Genomic DNA, 18,156 nt, shown 5'->3' on the forward strand with positions numbered 1-18,156 from the left:
TTCATGGCTGCAATCACCATCTGCAATGATTTTGGAGCCCCCAAAAATAAAGTCTGACACTGTTTCCACTGTTTCCCCATCTATTTCCCATAAAATGATGGGTCTGGATGCCTTGATCTTCATTTTCTGAATGTTGAGCTTTAAGCCAACTTTTTCACTCTCCACTTTGACTTCATCAAGAGGCTTTTTAGTTCCTCTTCACTTTCTGCCATAAGGGTGGTGTCATCTGCATATCTGAGGTTATTGATATTTCTCCCGGCAATCTTGATTACAGCTTGTGTTTCTTCCAGCCCAGCGTCTCTCATGATATCCTCTGCATATAAGTTAAATAAGCAGGGTGACAATATACAGCTTTGACGTACTCCTTTTCCTATTTGGAACCAGTCTGTTGGTCCATGTCCAGTTCTAACTGTTGCTTCCTGACCTGCATACAGATTTCTCAAGAGGCAGGACAGGTGGTCTGGTATTCCCATCTCTTTCAGAATTTTCCACAGTTTATTGTGATCCACACAGTCAAAGGCTTTGGTGTAGTCAATAAAGCAGAAATAGATGTTTTTCTGGAACTGTTTTGGTTTTTCCATGATCCAGCGGATGTTGGCAATTTGATCTCTGGTTCCTCTGCCTTTTCTAAAACCAGCTTGAACATCAGGAAGTTCACGGTTCATGTATTGCTGAAGCCTGGCTTGGAGAATTTTGAGCATTACTTTACTAGCATGTGAGATGAGTGCAATTGTGTGGTAGTTTGAGCATTCTTTGGCATTGCCTTTCTTTGGGATTGGAATACCATACAGTGGAATACTATTCATCCAGGAAAAGGAAAGAAGTGCTGATTTGTGCTACCACGTGCATGGGCCCTATGCTCAGTGACAGCAGCCAGACACAGAAGGCCACCTATTTATTGTTTGGCTCCATCTCTGGGAAGTCTCCAGAACAGGCAAAGGGCTGTGGATAGAAACCTGATGAGTGCTTGCCTGAGGACTACGGGGGTGGGGTGGGGGAAACTGCAGGAGGGGGCAGTGGGGAGTCACTGCCTGGTCGGTACAGGGGTTTCTCTTTGTGGTGGTGCCAACGTTCTGGAACTAGACACAGTGGTGATGGTGGCCCACCACCACCAGTGTATACTTGGTGCCACTGGGTGGTCTGCTGCCTTCTCCGTACAAAGGTCTCCTTCCGTGGAAAGAGAGAGTTCCGACAAAGAGAGGGTCCAGTGGGCAGGGTGAGCAGGATTCTGCCAGCGTCATGTCTTTGCAGGCTCAGGCCTGCGGGGGTCGGGGTGGGGTAGGGGGCATGGGAAATCGGTGATCTCAGGGAGTCTGCCTGTCACAGACTGTGTGCCCCGACCAATGAGGGGCCAGTCCATGGTTGCTAGGATACGGAGTAGAGGTCTGAGAGTACCGTTTGTCTTGAGAGGATGGGACCAGCTGACTCATCCCGCTGCATCTCATTTCACCGCATCTCATCCTGCCACATATCATTCCACCACACCTCATCCCACTGCATCGCAAAGCGAGGCCTCGGAGAAAGCGGGCTCAAAGGTCAGCATGCCAAGTAAAAGGGGCCGTTGAAGGTCATCTGGTCTCCACTCCCACACCGCCCGTGCTGAGTTGTCTTTCTCCGTGAGCCACATGGAGCGCCTCCTGTGGGAAGGCCACTATGCCCAGCGCCTGAGTTCGTCCGCACCCATCTTCCTAGCAGCCATCATGTAGCACCTGACTGCCAAGGTCCTGGAGCTGGCAGGCAACGAGGCCCAGAACAGCGGTCAGAGGCGCATCACCCCAGAGCTGGTGGACACAACAGTCCACCATAACGTTCTGCTCAGCAGCTCTTTTGGGATGACAACCATCTCCCTGGTGGCCCTAGCCTGGCACTAGCTGCTCAACCACACCCGGGTCCCAGGTCCCCGGCACCCAGACAGGCCTCCCCCCGGCTGTCGGGTGCCAGGCCTGCTCACTGACCGACCGCACAGCCCGGTGCCTCGGGCCCAGTCATGTCGAATCAGTAAGTGTTTCAAGACATCCCTGTTTGTGCTTCAGTCACTTGGCCTGGGAGGTGGTGGTGGGACACCCCTCCTTCGAGAGGTGGGGGTCGGGGGTCTGACTGGAGCGGAGGGGGAGTGTTGTGGGTATGGGTGGAGTCAGGGATGGCAGGCAGAGAGGAGCGGTCGCCCACGGTGACAGTGCATGCAGTGGCCCTGGTGAGAGAAGCTGGCTGTGGCGGGGGTGCGGTGGAGTGGGGTCTGTAGGGGAGGCCGGGGGAAGGAGGGCTCCCTCGTTGGATCTGAGCAAGTAGGACCAAGGCCAAGTCCCCAGAGGGACCAGGGTCCTGGTGGCGATGTTCAAGACCGAGAGGACGGCGTCGTGGTAGGGTGAAAGTGCCAAGGTGACAGACCGCCCCGCAGCGTGGGATGCAGGGATGGTGGACAGCGTGCTTGACAGGGGTTCCCATGGCCATAGGGCCTAGATGCCCATGGGGGCAGGGGCCTAGACCACGAGACTGCGGCAGAATGGGGACTTGGGTGGGCGGGACACAACCCGCACGTATGCAAAGTCGGAATCAGGGTCACCCGGGATCACCAGTTGACTTTTTGGTCGTGTGCCTTTAGAGATGCCTGGAGATGCCCTGCTTGGCAACCTGTGGGAGCAAGCTATAACCTAGCAACGGCCGGCTCCCCGCCAGGACCCGCTATTTGCATACGGCGCCGGCAACCAATCACGGCCCCACCTCCGCGCCCGCTCTTTTGCATATCACCCCGGCGACGGGAGCGTCTGGGCGGCCGCACCGGCGCCATCGCGCTGTGGGCCCGAGCCGGACGCATGGCACGTCGCCGGTCGCCGCCCGGTCGCGTCAGCGCGCCTGGAAGCGCCGGGGCGGCGAAGATGGCGGCTTCCGCGGCCGGCCTGGGCGGCGGCGGCGCGGGCCCAGGGCCCGAGCCAGGGGACTTCCTGGCGCGCTACCGTCAGGTGTCCAACAAGCTCAAGAAGCGGTTCCTGCGGAAGCCGAACGTGGCGGAGGCCGGCGAGCAGTTCGCCCAGCTCGGCCGCGAGCTGCGCGCCCAGGAGTGCCTGCCGTACGCGGCCTGGTGCCAGCTGGCGGTGGCGCGCTGCCAGCAGGCGCTCTTCCACGGGCCCGGAGAGGCGCTGGCGCTGACAGAGGCCGCGCGCCTCTTTCTGCGGCAGGAGCGCGACGCGCGCCAGCGCCTGGCCTGCCCCGCCGCCGCCGGGGAGGCCCTGCAGGCCGCTGCCGCCGCGCTGGGCGCCGCCGTGCGCCTGCACCTGGAGCTCGGGCAGCCGGCCGCGGCCGCCGCGCTCTGCCTTGAGCTGGCGGCCGCCCTGCGCGACCTGGGCCAGCCGGCCGCCGCCGCTGGCCACTTCCAGCGCGCCGCGCAGCTGCAGCTGCCCCAGCTGCCCCTGGCCGCCTTGCAGGCGCTCGGCCACGCCGCGTCCTGCCAGCTGCTGGCGCGGGACTACAGCGGCGCGCTGGCGCTCTTCACGCACATGCAACGCCTGGCACGGGAGCTCGGCGGCATCCCTTCGCAGCCCCCGCCCCCGCAGCCCGCAGCCCCCGGACCTCCGCTCCCTCCCGGCGCGGGGCCGCCGGCTGCAGCCGCCCCGGCCGCGCTGGGCGCCTTCGCCGACGTGCTGGTCCGCTGCGAGGTGTCCCGCGTGCTGCTGCTGCTGCTCCTGCAGCCGCCGCCCGCCAAGCTCCTACCGGAGCACGCGCACACCCTGGAGAAGTATGCCTGGGAGGCCTTCGACGGCCACGGGCAGGACAGCAGCGGCCCGCTGCCCGAGGAGCTCTTTCTGCTGCTACAGTCCTTGGTCATGGCCACGCACGAGAAGGACACGGAGGCCGTCAAGTTGCTGCAGGTGGAGATGTGGCCCCTGCTGAGCGCCGAGCAGAACCACCTCCTGCACCTCGTTCTGCAGGAAACCGTCTCCCCTTCTGGCCAGGGGATCTGACGAATCCCTGACAAGAACCCAGCCACGCTGTGCCTGTTCCTGAAACTCACGCACCGGCCTGAGCGTTTGCGGGAGCGTGAAAGATCTTGATCCCGCCGCTTCTGCCTCTGCAGTGTATCTTACTTGTCTTGCCACCGGAGGAATGTAGTTGACTAAAGTCACCTTGTTTCCATAACAGTGGCAGAAAAAAAACCCATATAATAGAATCGGAGGACACAGCTCACCTCACCAGAAATTTCAACATAAACGAGAATCCCTTGGGTTCCTTTCACCCAATTGTCCCCCCAACCCGCTTCCCACCCCCCAGAAGGCTCCCCTTTCCCAACATCCTTGTTTCACACAGGATTTATTTGCATAGCTCTGGCTCGGAACTCTAGCTGCATGATTTTTTTCATGGTGATTTTGATTCCTTAGCGTATTGTGATGTCTGCCTGCGTGATCGTCCAGTTCCTCCTTTGTTCAATGCGCCTCATACGTTGGAATCATTGTATTCAGTACTCCGCGGTTGTCACTACAGCCCTCAATACATGATAAAGCCTTTCTGACTCTCCTGACTTGTGGTTTAGATTTATCTCCTCTGTAAAATGGGAATAGCTTATCTACTTGTCAGAAGGCAGAAGCACAAACAGATAGTTCCCTTTTAGATCCGAGGTGGATTCATTCACTCAAAATGGACACTGCCTATGAATCTACAGAGATCATTTGCGATGTGGTCCTTAGCTGCAATGTGTATGTTTTCGGTACAAACGGGGTGGGCCTGGGAGTAGGGGAGAAGGCGGGGTGAGCTCCAGCGCAATGGTGTCAGATGTGCACTGGAGTTTTCAGTTGCGGTTGTTCCGAGAGGTCCAGGTAATCCATATGGGCAGGTTTTACTTGTAGTATGGACCCTTCTACAAATCTTCAACTCAAATATATCAAATCAGCATGCTTCTTTGGTCTAGTGTGATCAGGTATATGCCAGACTGTACCCTTGGTCCCCAGAAGCAGGATGGCGTTCCATTTTTAGACACTAGATTTCTGGTCCAAATGATACATGCAAACTGACTTAGCTGTTTTCTCAGGTTTTCTTTAGCGCTGAGTGTGGTGACAAGAACTCTTTAGAATATATTCTCATTCTCAGCCATTCAGTTTGGGAAAATGCATCTTTTAGGCCGAAGTTGTAGACAGCACTAATCTTTTGTGGGTGAGTTTTAAGCACTCAGTTTGGGAATCTATCTTGCTTTTGCATATTTGGTGGGGAAGGGGAATATGTGGAGTGTTGTATGACATAAGTGCCCCCAAATGGGTGGGACTTTTAGGGTATGCTTTTGGACCTCTATTTCAGCAGTGTAGAAGCAATGGCTAAGCAAGTATAGGGGAGCCCACTGGAGACATATGCAGGCACCCCTCCTGTGCCCTCACGTGGCTGCCAGGCAGGGTCTTTCCAAGCCCTAAAAGCCCAGTCCAACTTATTGCCAAGGCGGTGAGGGTGCACGCTCCCTTGTGTGTTTGCTTTTTCTGGGACACTCAGCCCTGGCTGCCTCCCTTACTGTCCTTAGGACAAGAATGCTCAGGAATGAATTATGGAGTGTGCCTGGTGAGAGCATTTGGATTTAGGTGCAAAGTAAAGCCTCCTTTGTTGTTGTTTAGTCACTAAGTCATGTCTGACTCTTTGTGACCCCATGGACTGTAGCCCACCAGCCTCCTCTGTCCATAGGATTTCCCAGGCAAGAATACTGGAGTGGGCAGCCATTGCCTTCTCCAGGGAATTTTCTCAAGCCAGGGATGAAACCTGCATCTCCTTCACTGGCAGATAGATTTTTATTACTGAGCCACCAGTGTAGCCCTTAAAAGCTTGCTTTGAGGGAGTGAGGTGAGGAATTACCACAGAGCCTGGATTTGCATATTCAAGCCTAACTTTAGAAAACACTGAAGGCTGTTTTCTGTTTGCCATTGGCTCATTTATGTGTCTTCCTTAGATACTTTGTAGTACAGAGAGCTGGGCTAAGGCCACATCAGTTATTTTGACAGAATTTTCTTGCTATATATCATCACCTGGTGTCAACATTAACACTGATTTCTAACACAACCAAAGATAAATATTTTAAAAGGACAGGATTAGTGTTCTTTTAAACTTGAAAACCAGAGGGAAAGATCTGCATCATTGGCAGTTCAAAATTCACATTCAAAATATTATGAAATATTGAAAATAGTGGCCAGTGAAGCAATGATCTTTGAAAGGTGTTGGGTTCTTTTGCTCCCTTTATGAGGGATTTTCTGTGATGAGACGTTGCTTATGAAAAAATATTTTGCATGTGAATGGTTGCCCAGGTGGTTTACACCTGGTTTCCTGGGGTTTCCAGGTGGTAAAGAATCTGCCTGCCAATGCAGGAGAGCAGGAGACTCGGGTTTGATCCCTGGGTGGGGAATATCCCCTGGAGAAGGAAATGGCTACCCACTCCAGTATTCTTGCCTGGAAAATAAAATGGACAGAGGAGCCTGGCAGGCTATAGTCCTTGGGGCTGCAAATGACTGAGGGACTGAACATGTGGATGGTACAAAGACTTTTAAACATTTGAGAACCATTATACTGGAGGAAGATGACTAAGACTGAAATGTGTAAATTAATCAGGCATGCTCTGGGATGACAGAGTTCTGGTTAGTGTGAACTGTAGAGACATCTCTATTGCCATTAGACTACACCACCAGTCCAGAAACTTGTTTGGTAGAGGAGATGGAGATATTTCAGTTTTTTTGATCCAACTAAACATTCAGTGACTAATATACTATGACTAAGGGAGGTTTTCCCAGGAATGCAGCACTGAGTTGTACTGGAGCCAGCTAGGACTAGCTTGTGAGAAGCAATTGTGGCTGGCTGCTCCCAAATCTGCGTTCAGTGACCTTGCATCAGCAGCTTGAAATCAGGTATGATGGGAAATACTTACATCATGGAAATCCGCAGATGTTACAAATAAAGGCCCTTCCCCTGACTGTCCTCCATTTTGCCCCAGAGCTGGTTGTTAAACATTCGCCAGCCCGCCATTGAATGAGAGTATAATTTACAGCAAAGAGAATAAACGTGATCATATCCAAGATGCTGAAAAAGCACTTGATGAGTTTCTACAGCCTTTCCAAATAAAGTAGGAGCAAGAAACTTTTAAAATGTGATAAAAAAATATTTGAAACTAACAGTGAACATTATATTGAACAGTGAAATATGGGATCCATTCCCATTAAAGTCAGAAGCAAGAAATACTCATTTATAATAAAGATAATTTATCTATATACATATCTATCAAACTTCAGACAAAAGAATAAAGAGCATTTTGCTCACCACCCAAGTCTACAAAGACTGATCTGCTGCAGCTGGTGATAGGGTACTGGGTGTTCAGAAGAAGAGATTAACAGGATAACAGGATGAGGCACTGTGTGTTTCAGAACTTAAACACTGTGTGTTTCAGAAAACTCAAGATGATAACAGGATACTCTGTGCTTTGGACAGACAGGTCCTTAAGTAGTTAATATGCATTTCAAGAAGAATTGTAATGAACCCTGCTTTTTGCATCTTCCCATACATAGAAAAACAGTATAACCATGAACTTGAAGCATCTGTTCTTTGTGAGTAGCAGTAATATTTCACCAAGATGTATGTCTGACTACATGTATGCCTTAACAGCAAAACATGTAAACTAGCTTCCCCTCACCTCTTTGGAGCAGCTCCCAGAGCTATGTGAGAGACTTGTCTCCCAGACTATATTCCTCAGTAAGACCCTGAATAAAATTTAACTCACAGCTTTAACATTGTGCATTTTTCTTTTAGTTGACAACACAATATATACATATTTATGTGTCTGTGTATATATCTCTGATTATACATATATTAATCACAAAAACATTTAGAGTGATTATTATTTTCTGTTTACCAGGGCCTGTTAGCACAATCCCCTGGAGAAGGAAATGGCAACCCACTCCAATATTCTTACCTGGAGAATTCCATGGACAGAGGAACCTGGTGGGCTACAGTCCATGGGGTCACAAGAGTCTGACATGGAAGTCATCATAATGTCTTCCATGTAATGGAGCAGTATGGTGTTCTGTGGGATGTCAATATATTTGGGGTCTCTAGGGTCTATATTGGGCTTTCCTTGTGGCTCAGTTGGTAAAGAATCTGCCTGCAATGCAGGAGACCTGGGTTCAATCCCTGGGTTGGGAAGATCCCCTGGAGAAGGGGATCCACTTCAGTGGCTACCCACTCCAGTATTCTGGCCTAGAGAATTTCATGCGACCATGGGGTTGCAAAGAGTCGGACAGGACTGAGTGACTTTCATTTCACTTTCAGGGTCTATATTATGATAAGGAACAAAGGAACTGACATCGCTTTGAGGCATCAACCATAAAGTTCATACTCGTGTTCCCACTTCGTAAATGCAAATCTATTCTGACTTTCGTTGTCAGTGTGAATGAAGAAGAAAGCATCCTCCAGGTCTGTGGTTCCATATCAGGTACCTGGTGCTGTGTTAATTTGCTCCAGAGGAGATACCACACTTAGAGTTGTGATTTTTTTTTATCACCACCTGACTAAATTTGTGATGATCTGTCACTTTTCCATGACTCATCTGGCTTTTGTTAGTGGCCACTTAGTGGCCTAAGGAGACTAGCCACTGGGTTGGAAGGCAACTATTCCAGGTGGAGCAACTGAAAGACTTGTGTGCACAGCAGGGATGACTGCTTCAGAGACTGGGGAAAGGTCACCTCCTTCAGCAGAGAAGATTTAGGGCAATTTAGAGGTTTGCAGTTCACAGCCTCATTCATGTCTGCCTAAATGTACCCACCCCAGGTCTCAGAGTTCCACCCGTTTCCACCAGTACCATTACCTTAGCATAACAACCATATCAGGGCTGACCATTTAATTGTGACTGCAACTCTGCAATTCACATGCTTTGCTCCTAGGTTTGGTATAAAGTCCAAGTATCTGCCTATAACCCCAGGACATGGAAGACTCCTCCAGAACTCCATGATTCCATCAAGAATCTATCTATCTATCTATCTATCTATATATGTTCATGGATGTTCTTTGTATATATTCATAACATTTAATTTCTTCCCTCCCCATGTATGCTGAAAAAGAAGATGCATACTCAATTGTGTCCAACTCTGCAACCCTGTGAACTAGATCCTGCCAGGCTCCTCTGTCCATGGGATTTCCCAGGCAAGAATACTGGAGTGGGTTGCCATTTTCTTCTCCAGGGGATCTTCCCACCCAGGGATTGAACCCGAGTTTCCCGTGTCTCCTGCATTGCAGGTGGATTCTTTACCACTGAGCCACCTGGGAAGCCCGGACATGAAAAAAATCCAGGTCACTCTACTGTCAGATGATGCTAAACTGGTTGCCATAGCAACCAGATGCTACTAACTTCCCAATGTCTTCCTTCCGTATCTGAAACTCATCCTATTGTATCACCGATGACAATCTGAGAAATTGTGATGCCACCACATGTCATGGGTTATTCAACATCCAATCTTCTCCCTAAGTAAGGAATTATACCTATCTTCCTTGAATATATTAGCAACATAGTCCTAGAATTCCATTTGTAGTGTCTGTTTCCTGGGGCTACATAAGAGATCCTTCATACTACCTTTTTTGTCCATAGGTCCATCATCACTCTATTGCCTATGAATGGAAAATGCTTTTTGGGGGGGCCAAGATGTTGAAGCCGAAACTCCAATACTTTGGCCACCTGATGTGAAGAGCTGGCTCATTTGAAAAGACCCTGATGCTGGGAAAGATTGAAGGCGGGAGGAGAAAGGGACAACAGAGTACGAGATGGTTGAATGGCATCACTGACTCAATGGACACGAGTTTGGGTAAACTCTGGGAGTTGGTGATGGACAGGGAGGCCTGGTGTGCTGCTGTTCATGGGGTCACAAAGAATCAGACACAACTGAGTGACTGAACTGAACTGAAGTTTCTAGAAACTGTGAGTGTTTGTTCCATATCTGAAATCTGTCAAAAGCTCCTCAAAAGATTCAAGCATTCTCTTGAAAAGGACTAATTACATACCATTAAGGTCCCAGTGGAGTTCCCCCGATAACCCTGCCACCGCTGTCCATCGAGGCTGTACATGATGATAAACTGAGAGATGTACAGGCTGGAGAACTTCTGCCGGGCACCCTGAGTCAGGATGCTGTGAATAATCATCGGCGCCAACAGATCCACCTGCCGATGAAAGCAACACTTGGTTTTACATGGAGGTATGTGCCATATTCTGAAATGATTTCTCTGCTTAAGAAGAATCTGCTTCGATAGAGAGAAGCCCAATATTCTCTTGGAGGTGCAAGTGCAACAGAGACCAGTATGGAAATGTAGATGTGTGGGAAGCTGTGGAATCAATGACGGGAAGTGTGTTCACTGAGTTCCCAGGCCACGTCCTGACAAAGGAAATCACTTTGGAATCACTGAGCCCCACTTTTCTCTATACACATCCTTAGTGCTGCACACCTGGACCCCATAGCAGGTGCCTCCCTGACACACCAACCTCTGACTGGACAAAGCCATTTGCCTTCTCTGTCCCCAGACTACCCCCCTCCCACCATCACTATCAGTGCTAAATTACTGTCCCTCCTGCAAGTGTTAGTGCAGAAACTCTCTCCTGGTTAGCCTTTCCCGACTCATCCAGAGAACTTTCGGGTGGCTTCTTTTCTGCTTCCAGTCCACTTTGTATATAATTTCATTATAGTAAATTATTGCACCGCATTGTGAACTTTTCTTTGCTTTTTGCCTTCCTCTTTAGACTGAGATCCTGAAGACAATAAGCCTGTCTGAGTCACCTAACCTCTTTGTGTCTCAATTTCTTGCTCTGTACAGTGGAGTTAATAATGGTATTTATCTCAAAATGTTACCAGAAGGATTACAGAGTTAATACATGCAATGTGCTGAGTTCACTGCTGGTGCATACTAAACACGTAATATGTTAGGTTTTACATTCTCTCTAGCCCTGGCACCTAACAGGGATCTGATGGAATATCGATCCTTAGCAGTAAGGAATGATTGGGTCTGAAAGAAGGGGGCATGGGTCATACAAGCATTACAGGAATTTTGACATCAGTTGGTACTCTAATTTCTCCCAGATGCCTGGCACACTCAGCTAGGACTGGTCTGGACTCTTGTACTTAATGACGATCTTTCTCAGTTGACTAAGCTCTATCTATACATCATTCATTCATTCATTCATCAAAGAATATATTTTTAGCATTTGTTATGTGCCAAGCACTCTTCTTGGAGAAGGAAATGGCAACCCACTCCAGTATTCTTGCCTGGATAATCCCGTGGACAGAGGAATCTGTCAGGCTACAGTCTACAGGGTCACAAAGTGTTGGATATGACTGAGTGACTGAGCACAAGCACTTTTCTGGGTACTAGCAACAGAGTTGTGAACAATAAAAAAAGCCCTGCCCTCATGGAACTTACATGGAGAAGGAGAAGGGTGTGCAAGGAAGGAGGCGTGTTTGAACATTAGTCCTGACTGCTCACATGTTGACATGATAATATTTTTGGATATGTTGGATTAAAGAAAATGTATTATGATTTTTTTTGGTAGAGCCACATGGTCTGCAGGATTTTAATTCACTGACCAGGGATTGAACTCAGGCCCCCGGCAGTGAAAGCACTCAGTCCTAACTACTGGATCACCAGGGAATTCCTGAGAAGATGTATTATTAAAATGAATTTAACATGTTCCTATTTTAATGCAGCTACTAGAAAATGGAAAATTACACATGTACTTAGCATTTATGGTTCACATGATATTTCTGTTGGCCAGCACTGCTCCAGAGGACATAGGGAAGGGAAAAAAGATGAAAGACTGAGTCATTGAAAAAAAAAAATTGAGTTAACCTAAGGACACTTTCAGTAATGACTCCAAGTTGGTTGACCAGATTTGGCCTAACTTTAGCAGGCTTTTCTTACTACTCTGTGGTGTAGAATTTGTGAAGAAGACGGCTTTGGTTTTAGAAAAGGAAGAAGCCACATTTTCTTGCCTTGTGGGACCAGGGATCAAGCCATTTGTTTTTGTGTTAACATGAAGGAATTGGAGGACTCAAGGATACCTAGGCAATTGAAGACATCTAAAAAAAGAATACGTGGTCTTTAGAGGTGGTAAATTTGATGTTATAGAAAAATATTCAGAGATTCTAATCCCAGTAGAAAGATTAAAAACACAGTGTAGGACTTCCCTGCTGGCACAGTGGTAGAGTCTGCCTGCCAGTGCAGGGAACATGTGTTTGATCCCTGGTCCTGGAAGATCCCACGTGCCTGGGGACAGCTAAGCCCATGAGCCACAACTACTGAGCTCCTGCTTTAGAGCCTGGGAACCAAAACTACTGAAGCTGGTGCTCTGCCACAAGAGAAGCCACCACAGTGAGAAGCATGCACACAACTAGAGAGCAGCTCCCGCTTGCCACAATTAGAGAAAAAACTGTTCAATGAAGACCCAGTGTAGCAAAAATAATTAAAAAACAAAACACAGAGCACTCAATTCTATTCCTGAGTCTTTCAGTCTTGACTCTTTTGGTACAAATCATAAGCCACTCTGTTCTTCAGTTCTTTCCTTGTCTATTACTTGGGGTTTGATGAAAATGACTTAGGCAGGAAGGAGGTATACAAGGCATTGAGCTTGCCAAAGGAATGTGTGATGTTCTGGAATGCAATGCATTTTCTAACCTTGATCCAAGGAGAGGGATCCTTGGTGCTCCAGGCGTTGATTGATCCAGAATAATGAAGTCTGGCCAGCTTGGGGGCCCACTGTCCTTTGCTCGAGAAAGGGAAGAGAGATTAGATTCAGCTGGGTTGGTCCTGTACACGTGGGAATAAAATTACTCTCTTGAGAAAGGTTAATCTTAGCTGTGAAGACAAAGGTATAAAGCAGAGTAGTATCAATGACTACTGAAGTGTTTGGCTTGTCCTTCTTGTCTATTTTATTTTCTAAAATTTAGTAAGTTTGTTGATTGTTTGTACCTCTAGTTAGCTAATACTAATGTGTCACCAGCACCATCAATTAATATTATTTCTCTATTACATAATCCATGTTCACTGGAGAAAAATTAGAAATAAAAAGAAAACATAAGTTAAAAAAAATAAAAGAAGTATAAAACATCATCCATCCAAAGAAAAATAGTACTATTTTGGTATATATCTCTCAAACATCTTTTTCAAATGCTTTTTTTCCCCTCTAAAATGGAGTTTGGCAAACTTTTTTTCTGTAAATAATTTAGCCTTTATCATCTGGTGTTGTGACATTTAAATGCTGTTGTAGAGTGAAAGCTACAGAGACTTCTCTGTAGCTCAAATGGTAAAGAATCTGCTTGCAATGCAGGAGACCAGGGTTCAATCCCTGGGTGGGGAAGATTCTCTGGAGAAGGGAATGGCAATCCACTCCAGTATTCTTGCCTGAAGAATCCCATAGACAGAGGAGCCTGGCAGGCTACAGGCCATGGGGTTGCAGAAAGTCAGACATAACTGAGCAACTAACACACACAGACACACACACACACAGTGAAAGTGCCCACAGATAATTGTAAATGAATAAGTGTGGCTTCTTTATGAACACTGTAATTAGAATTTCATATAATTTTCACGTCATGAAATATTCTTGTTTTTTTTTTCCCCAATCTTTTAAGAATAGAAAAATAATTCTTAGCTTGAAGGCCATACAAAATCAGGTGATGGGCTGGATGTGACCTGTGGGCTACAGTTTGAGAAAAATGCAGCTTCTTGCTACAGCAAAGAGAATGGATTGAAGGGAAGCCATGTGGAAGGCAGGCAGGACATTTAAAGAGGCAGAGGCATTACTTGGGTGAGAAGAGAAAATAGATTGAGAGGCACCTATGGAGTAGAATTTACAGAAGCATGAAGATGGATTGTTTATCTGAATTTTTCCAACAGAAATAAAAAAACATATAATCAGCTCAGTGCTTTGAGAGAAAGGAATACTGTTTACCATATTGTCCTGAAGCTGTAATCTGAAAATCTCTAATGCGTCCAGAAGCCATTCCCAGTGGAATTTGACACTCTGAAATCAAACCAGGGGAGCACAATTGTTAGAAGTGCAGAAATAGAGCTTCACAAATGCAGGTCAATGAGAACACCAAGAAATGCTCATATTTTTAAGTGTTTACTACATGGCGAGAATTGGATGCAAGATTTTTATTGTACTATCTCATTTAACTAGTTCTAACAGGAAGGTGCTAGAACTACTCAGATTTTGCAGCTGAGTAAAGCAAAGACATTACTTTGCCAACAAAGGTCTGTCTAGTCAAGGCTATGGTTTTTCCAATAGTCATGTATGGATGTGAGAGTTGGACTATAAAGAAAGCTGAGCACCAAAGAATTGATGCTTTTGAACTGTGGTGTTGGAGAAGACACTTGAGAGTCCCTTGGACTGCAAGGAGGTCCACCCAGTCCATCCTAAAGGAGATCAGTCCTGGGTGTTCATTGGAAGGACTGATGTTGAAGCTGAAACTCCAATACTTTGGCCACCTAATGGGAAGAACTGGCTCCTTGGAAAAGACCCTGATGCTGGGAAAAATTGAAGGCAGGAGAACAAGGGGACGACGGAGGATGACATGGTTGGATGGCATCACCAACTCAATGGACATGAGTTTGAGTAAACTCCGGGAGTTGGTGATGGACAGGGAGGCCTGGCATGCTTCGGTCCATGGGGTCGCAAAGAGTCGGACATGACTGAGCAACTAAACTGAACTGAAAACTAGGGTCCATACATAAGTAGACCAGTGGTTCTCTTCTTGTTGAGGATTAAAACTCAACTTCTTCCAAATGATATTTGAGAGTTACACTTCGTAACGGGACCAAAATTAAGCTTCAAAATTTGCTCCTGGAGCTCTTGGGACTTCAGTGTTAAAGTGTTCAAAGCTTCAAGCAGATACGCCCTCCTCTGAGGATTCTGATTTCTGCCTACAATATTCATTTTAGATTTGGTAATTACTGTGAGCCTGTATGCAGTTCTTGGCAAAGGCCACCCTTCGAGGGAGGTGGAAAGCAGTTGAGTGCCCAGTGCCACTCACCCTTGCTGTACACCAGGAAGAGAGTGCTCATCCCAGCTTGTAGGTGCTCGCCAATAAGACATTCTATCCGCCAAGTCCCAACCTTGGATGGTAGCATTTCCACCGTCTCAAAGACACCTTAGCAAAACCAGAAGGCAGAAAAGTGACTTCCTTTCACCAAAACGGGCATAAGACACATCAGATTATGCAGAACATCAGAGGAGATCTAGCCAAGTCAGTTGCACCACTCTTTGACCTAAAGTGCCTGTGATGTAACCTCTGCAGCTGGAGACACTGGGGGTGAAGTTCTGACCCTGGGGAAAGGGAGAGAAAGAGTACCCGGATGCTTCAGGGGTGGAGACGGGAGAAAGCTACTGTGTTAGGACTGGCCTGCACTCTTAAGGCGTGGCAGAGCCAGAGGTGGATTTCTCATTGACAAGATGTGGGCTCCCTGCCTCAATGAGTAAAGTAACCCCAGGAGCAAGAAGCTAGAGGTGAATGCTGAGGGGCTGAGGGCTGAGTGATAAGTGACCATCTAGAATAAAAGTGGAACCAACCAAGTCAAGAGGATTTCATGTAAGAGGGTCCCCCAAAGGAGTTTCTGCAGATCCCCTGAAAGTATCCCACCAGAGAAAGAGTCCTCTTTAAATATCTGCCTTGCTTCCCTGACAGCTCGGTAAAGAATCCACCTGCAGGAGACCCTGGTTTGATTCCTGGGTCAGGAAGATCTGCTGGAGAAGGGTTAAGGCTACCCACTCCAGTCTTCTTGGGCTTCCCTGGTGGCTCAGCTGGGAAAGAATCCACCTGCAATGCAGGAGACCTGGGTTTGATCCCCAGGTTCGGAAGATCCCCTGGAGAATGGAAAGGCTACCCACTCCAGTATTATGGCCTGGAGAATCCCATGGACTATAGTCCATGGGGTTGCAAAGAGTCAGACAAGACTGAACGACTTGCACTTTGGCTTTTCACTTTCACTTTAAATATCTGCCAGGTGCAGACAGTGGTGCTATCCCTTATCTCTCCCCCCTCCAAGCTATGGTTCAAAGCAGCAACCAGCCAGGGGTGGAGGGGAAAGCAATAATAAGCATAAGAAGGAGACGTTGAAGTTAAAATCAAGTTCCGAAGCTAAAGGCCAAATTAGTGATCTGGAAGAGAAACCTAAGGACATAATGCAAAAAGGCAAGCAAACAGAACGAAATGAGGGAAACTGAGTCATAGAAGATGAAGAAGTCCAAGACTTTTCTAATGAAAGTTCTGCAAGGAAAGAAAACAAAGGTGGGGGGTGGGAATCAGAGAAATGATAAGGAGAAAAATCCCCTAAAGCTTAAGAATGAAATGCATGATTTCAGACCAAAAGGGCCCACTGAATGCCAAAGCAGAGCGCGTGTCATGAAACCCAGAAGGAGGTGCCTCTTGCTGAAAATCTAGAATAAAACCTTATAAAAGGAAATTCAGAATTTTGATGAAGAATGGAATTTCCCCGGCAGTCCACTGGTTACGACTCCGTGCTTCCATTTCATGGGGCGGAGGTTCCGTCCCTGCTCAAGGAATTAAGATCCCACATGCCGTGTGGCCACATGATGTGTGGCACAGCCAAGAAAAAAGGGGAAAATTTTTCTTTGATTAATGTGTTGAAGTGGACGTTATGATGTCTGACTTGAATTTTCTTTGTGATGTGAAGTGACTGCAGGCCTGTTTATTACTCAAGAGTCAGCAAGAAAAGTCACTGGGCTTATCAGAATTTTTACACAGAAACAGAAGTTTACTTCCACTATTAAACCTATTTTTTCTTCCTTCTGTTTTGCCTGCACTGTGAGGTATAGGGGATCTTAGTTCCCTGATCAGTGATCAAAACTGTGCTCCCTGCGGTAGAAGCACGGAGACCTAGCCACTGGATCATCAGGGAAGTTCAGAACCTGTTTTAAAGGAACATTCGAGAATTAAGATGATATTCTGTTTTGATCAACAGTGGGAGCAGTGTTTAATCAAAATTTGGTCTTCATACATAAACCAATCACTCTTTGGGAATCACTAATTGGTGATTCCAATTAATGATTGGAACCAATCATTATTGGTGCCCTGTGGGATTCGAGTTGGGAGAAAAATCCTCTTTTCCTAGGAAAGTGCTGGGACATCCATTGTCCATGGATTCTGCTCTGTTTCCTTTACAGCACATTATCTGTATCTTAAATGATCATGTTCATTTGCTACGTTCTTTATGATCTCTCTGCTTTGTTCAAGGGACATATCCCCAGGGCCTAGACCTTGAAAGGAGCTCCTCAGCAAGCACAGGAAGTTGACAACAGAGTGCAAACTGGTTTGTACCTGGGTAGAGATTGTAGACCGCCATTTTATACTCCTCCGTTTTTCGCACAGTGAACACATGGCCACTGAAATGAATGGAATGGATATTTTCATTGCTGCCCATGCTGAGCAGATACCACCTAATCCTTTGATGCTGAGCCATGACTAAGCCAGGGAGTGTATCCATCACGTAGCCATTGATTGCTGGAGAAAGAACACAGAGAAAGCTGTTACCGTCTATTGTGCCAGGGTCTTTCCCTCCATTCCAGCCAAGAGGATGGATTCCTAGGAAGATTGCACTCTCATCCATATACTCTCAAATCGTACAATATCCCAGCCTCAGGCTCCAGGCTCACTTCACGGTGAATGAGATTTGGGTGTGGACTGCATTACCATGGAAGCGATACTTTTCTTGAAAAGTAGGGTCCTCTGGCTGGACATGGCAGGGCGCCCCGCAGTTCCTTGCCATGTTTTCGGCAAAGTACCAGCTCTTGGTTTCATCAAAAATGGTGAAAAACAGAGCGAATTCCTGTATTGTTACTTGTCTCCCATGAGCAGCACTCAGCGTGTCCACGCGGCAGATCAGAATGGGGCCAATCAAGCCTGAGTGCAAATCTTTTTCCTGAAAGGAAAGACACTAGTTCTAGGAGCGAATGTTCTCTCACTCAGAAACAAGAGGGGATTTCTCATCAGCTTTTATGACACTCCACCCCATTCTGCAGCTTCCCACAGGACAATTCTTCCTCTTTAGTAGATTCCTGGGTGATATGTCTAAAACATAAATATGCTGCTGCTGCTGCCGCTAAGTCGCTTCAGTCATGTCCGACTCTGCTCAACCCCATAGACAGCAGCCCAC

General features: G+C 47.4%; 3 protein-coding genes across 5 annotated transcripts in view; 2 read left to right on the top strand and 1 right to left on the bottom strand.

Annotated features, from left to right (window-relative positions):
• The window catches only part of F8 (coagulation factor VIII), a 143,016-nt gene that overhangs the window by 12,355 nt on the left and 112,505 nt on the right, over positions 1-18,156 (bottom strand). For 2 of the 3 annotated variants that reach the window (XM_027534282.1, XM_027534281.1), the window contains exons 18-23: positions 17,694-17,922; positions 17,322-17,504; positions 15,018-15,134; positions 13,934-14,005; positions 12,658-12,743; positions 10,000-10,155 (exon numbers count right to left, since the gene is read on the bottom strand). In XM_027534282.1, coding sequence (XP_027390083.1) covers positions 10,000-10,155; positions 12,658-12,743; positions 13,934-14,005; positions 15,018-15,134; positions 17,322-17,504; positions 17,694-17,922 — 843 coding nt within the window. Of the gene's footprint in view, positions 1-9,999; positions 10,156-12,657; positions 12,749-13,933; positions 14,006-15,017; positions 15,135-17,321; positions 17,505-17,693; positions 17,923-18,156 lie in introns of those variants that run through there. The other variant, XM_027534283.1, reaches the window with a different exon arrangement.
• On the top strand, positions 1,095-2,794 carry LOC113887489 (histone H2A-Bbd type 2/3). The gene is given in 2 exon segments (XM_027534623.1): positions 1,095-1,216; positions 1,568-2,794. Coding segments are annotated over 2 exon segments (426 nt in total). The 3' UTR covers positions 1,872-2,794.
• F8A1 (coagulation factor VIII associated 1) lies at positions 2,822-7,737 on the top strand. Its single transcript, XM_027534284.1, has one exon. It carries the CDS (start codon positions 2,877-2,879, stop codon positions 3,957-3,959), a length of 1,083 nt encoding a protein of 360 aa, XP_027390085.1. The 5' UTR covers positions 2,822-2,876; the 3' UTR covers positions 3,960-7,737.

Source organism: Bos indicus x Bos taurus, chromosome X (assembly GCF_003369695.1).
Source record: "Bos indicus x Bos taurus breed Angus x Brahman F1 hybrid chromosome X, Bos_hybrid_MaternalHap_v2.0, whole genome shotgun sequence".
In the NCBI taxonomy this organism is placed as follows: Eukaryota; Metazoa; Chordata; class Mammalia; order Artiodactyla; family Bovidae; genus Bos; species Bos indicus x Bos taurus.

What these genes read in the sequence shown, in the direction of transcription:
- F8A1 (XM_027534284.1), top strand. Translation starts at nt 2,877, where the DNA reads ATGGCGGCTTCCGCGGCCGGCCTGGGCGGCGGCGGCGCGGGCCCAGGG.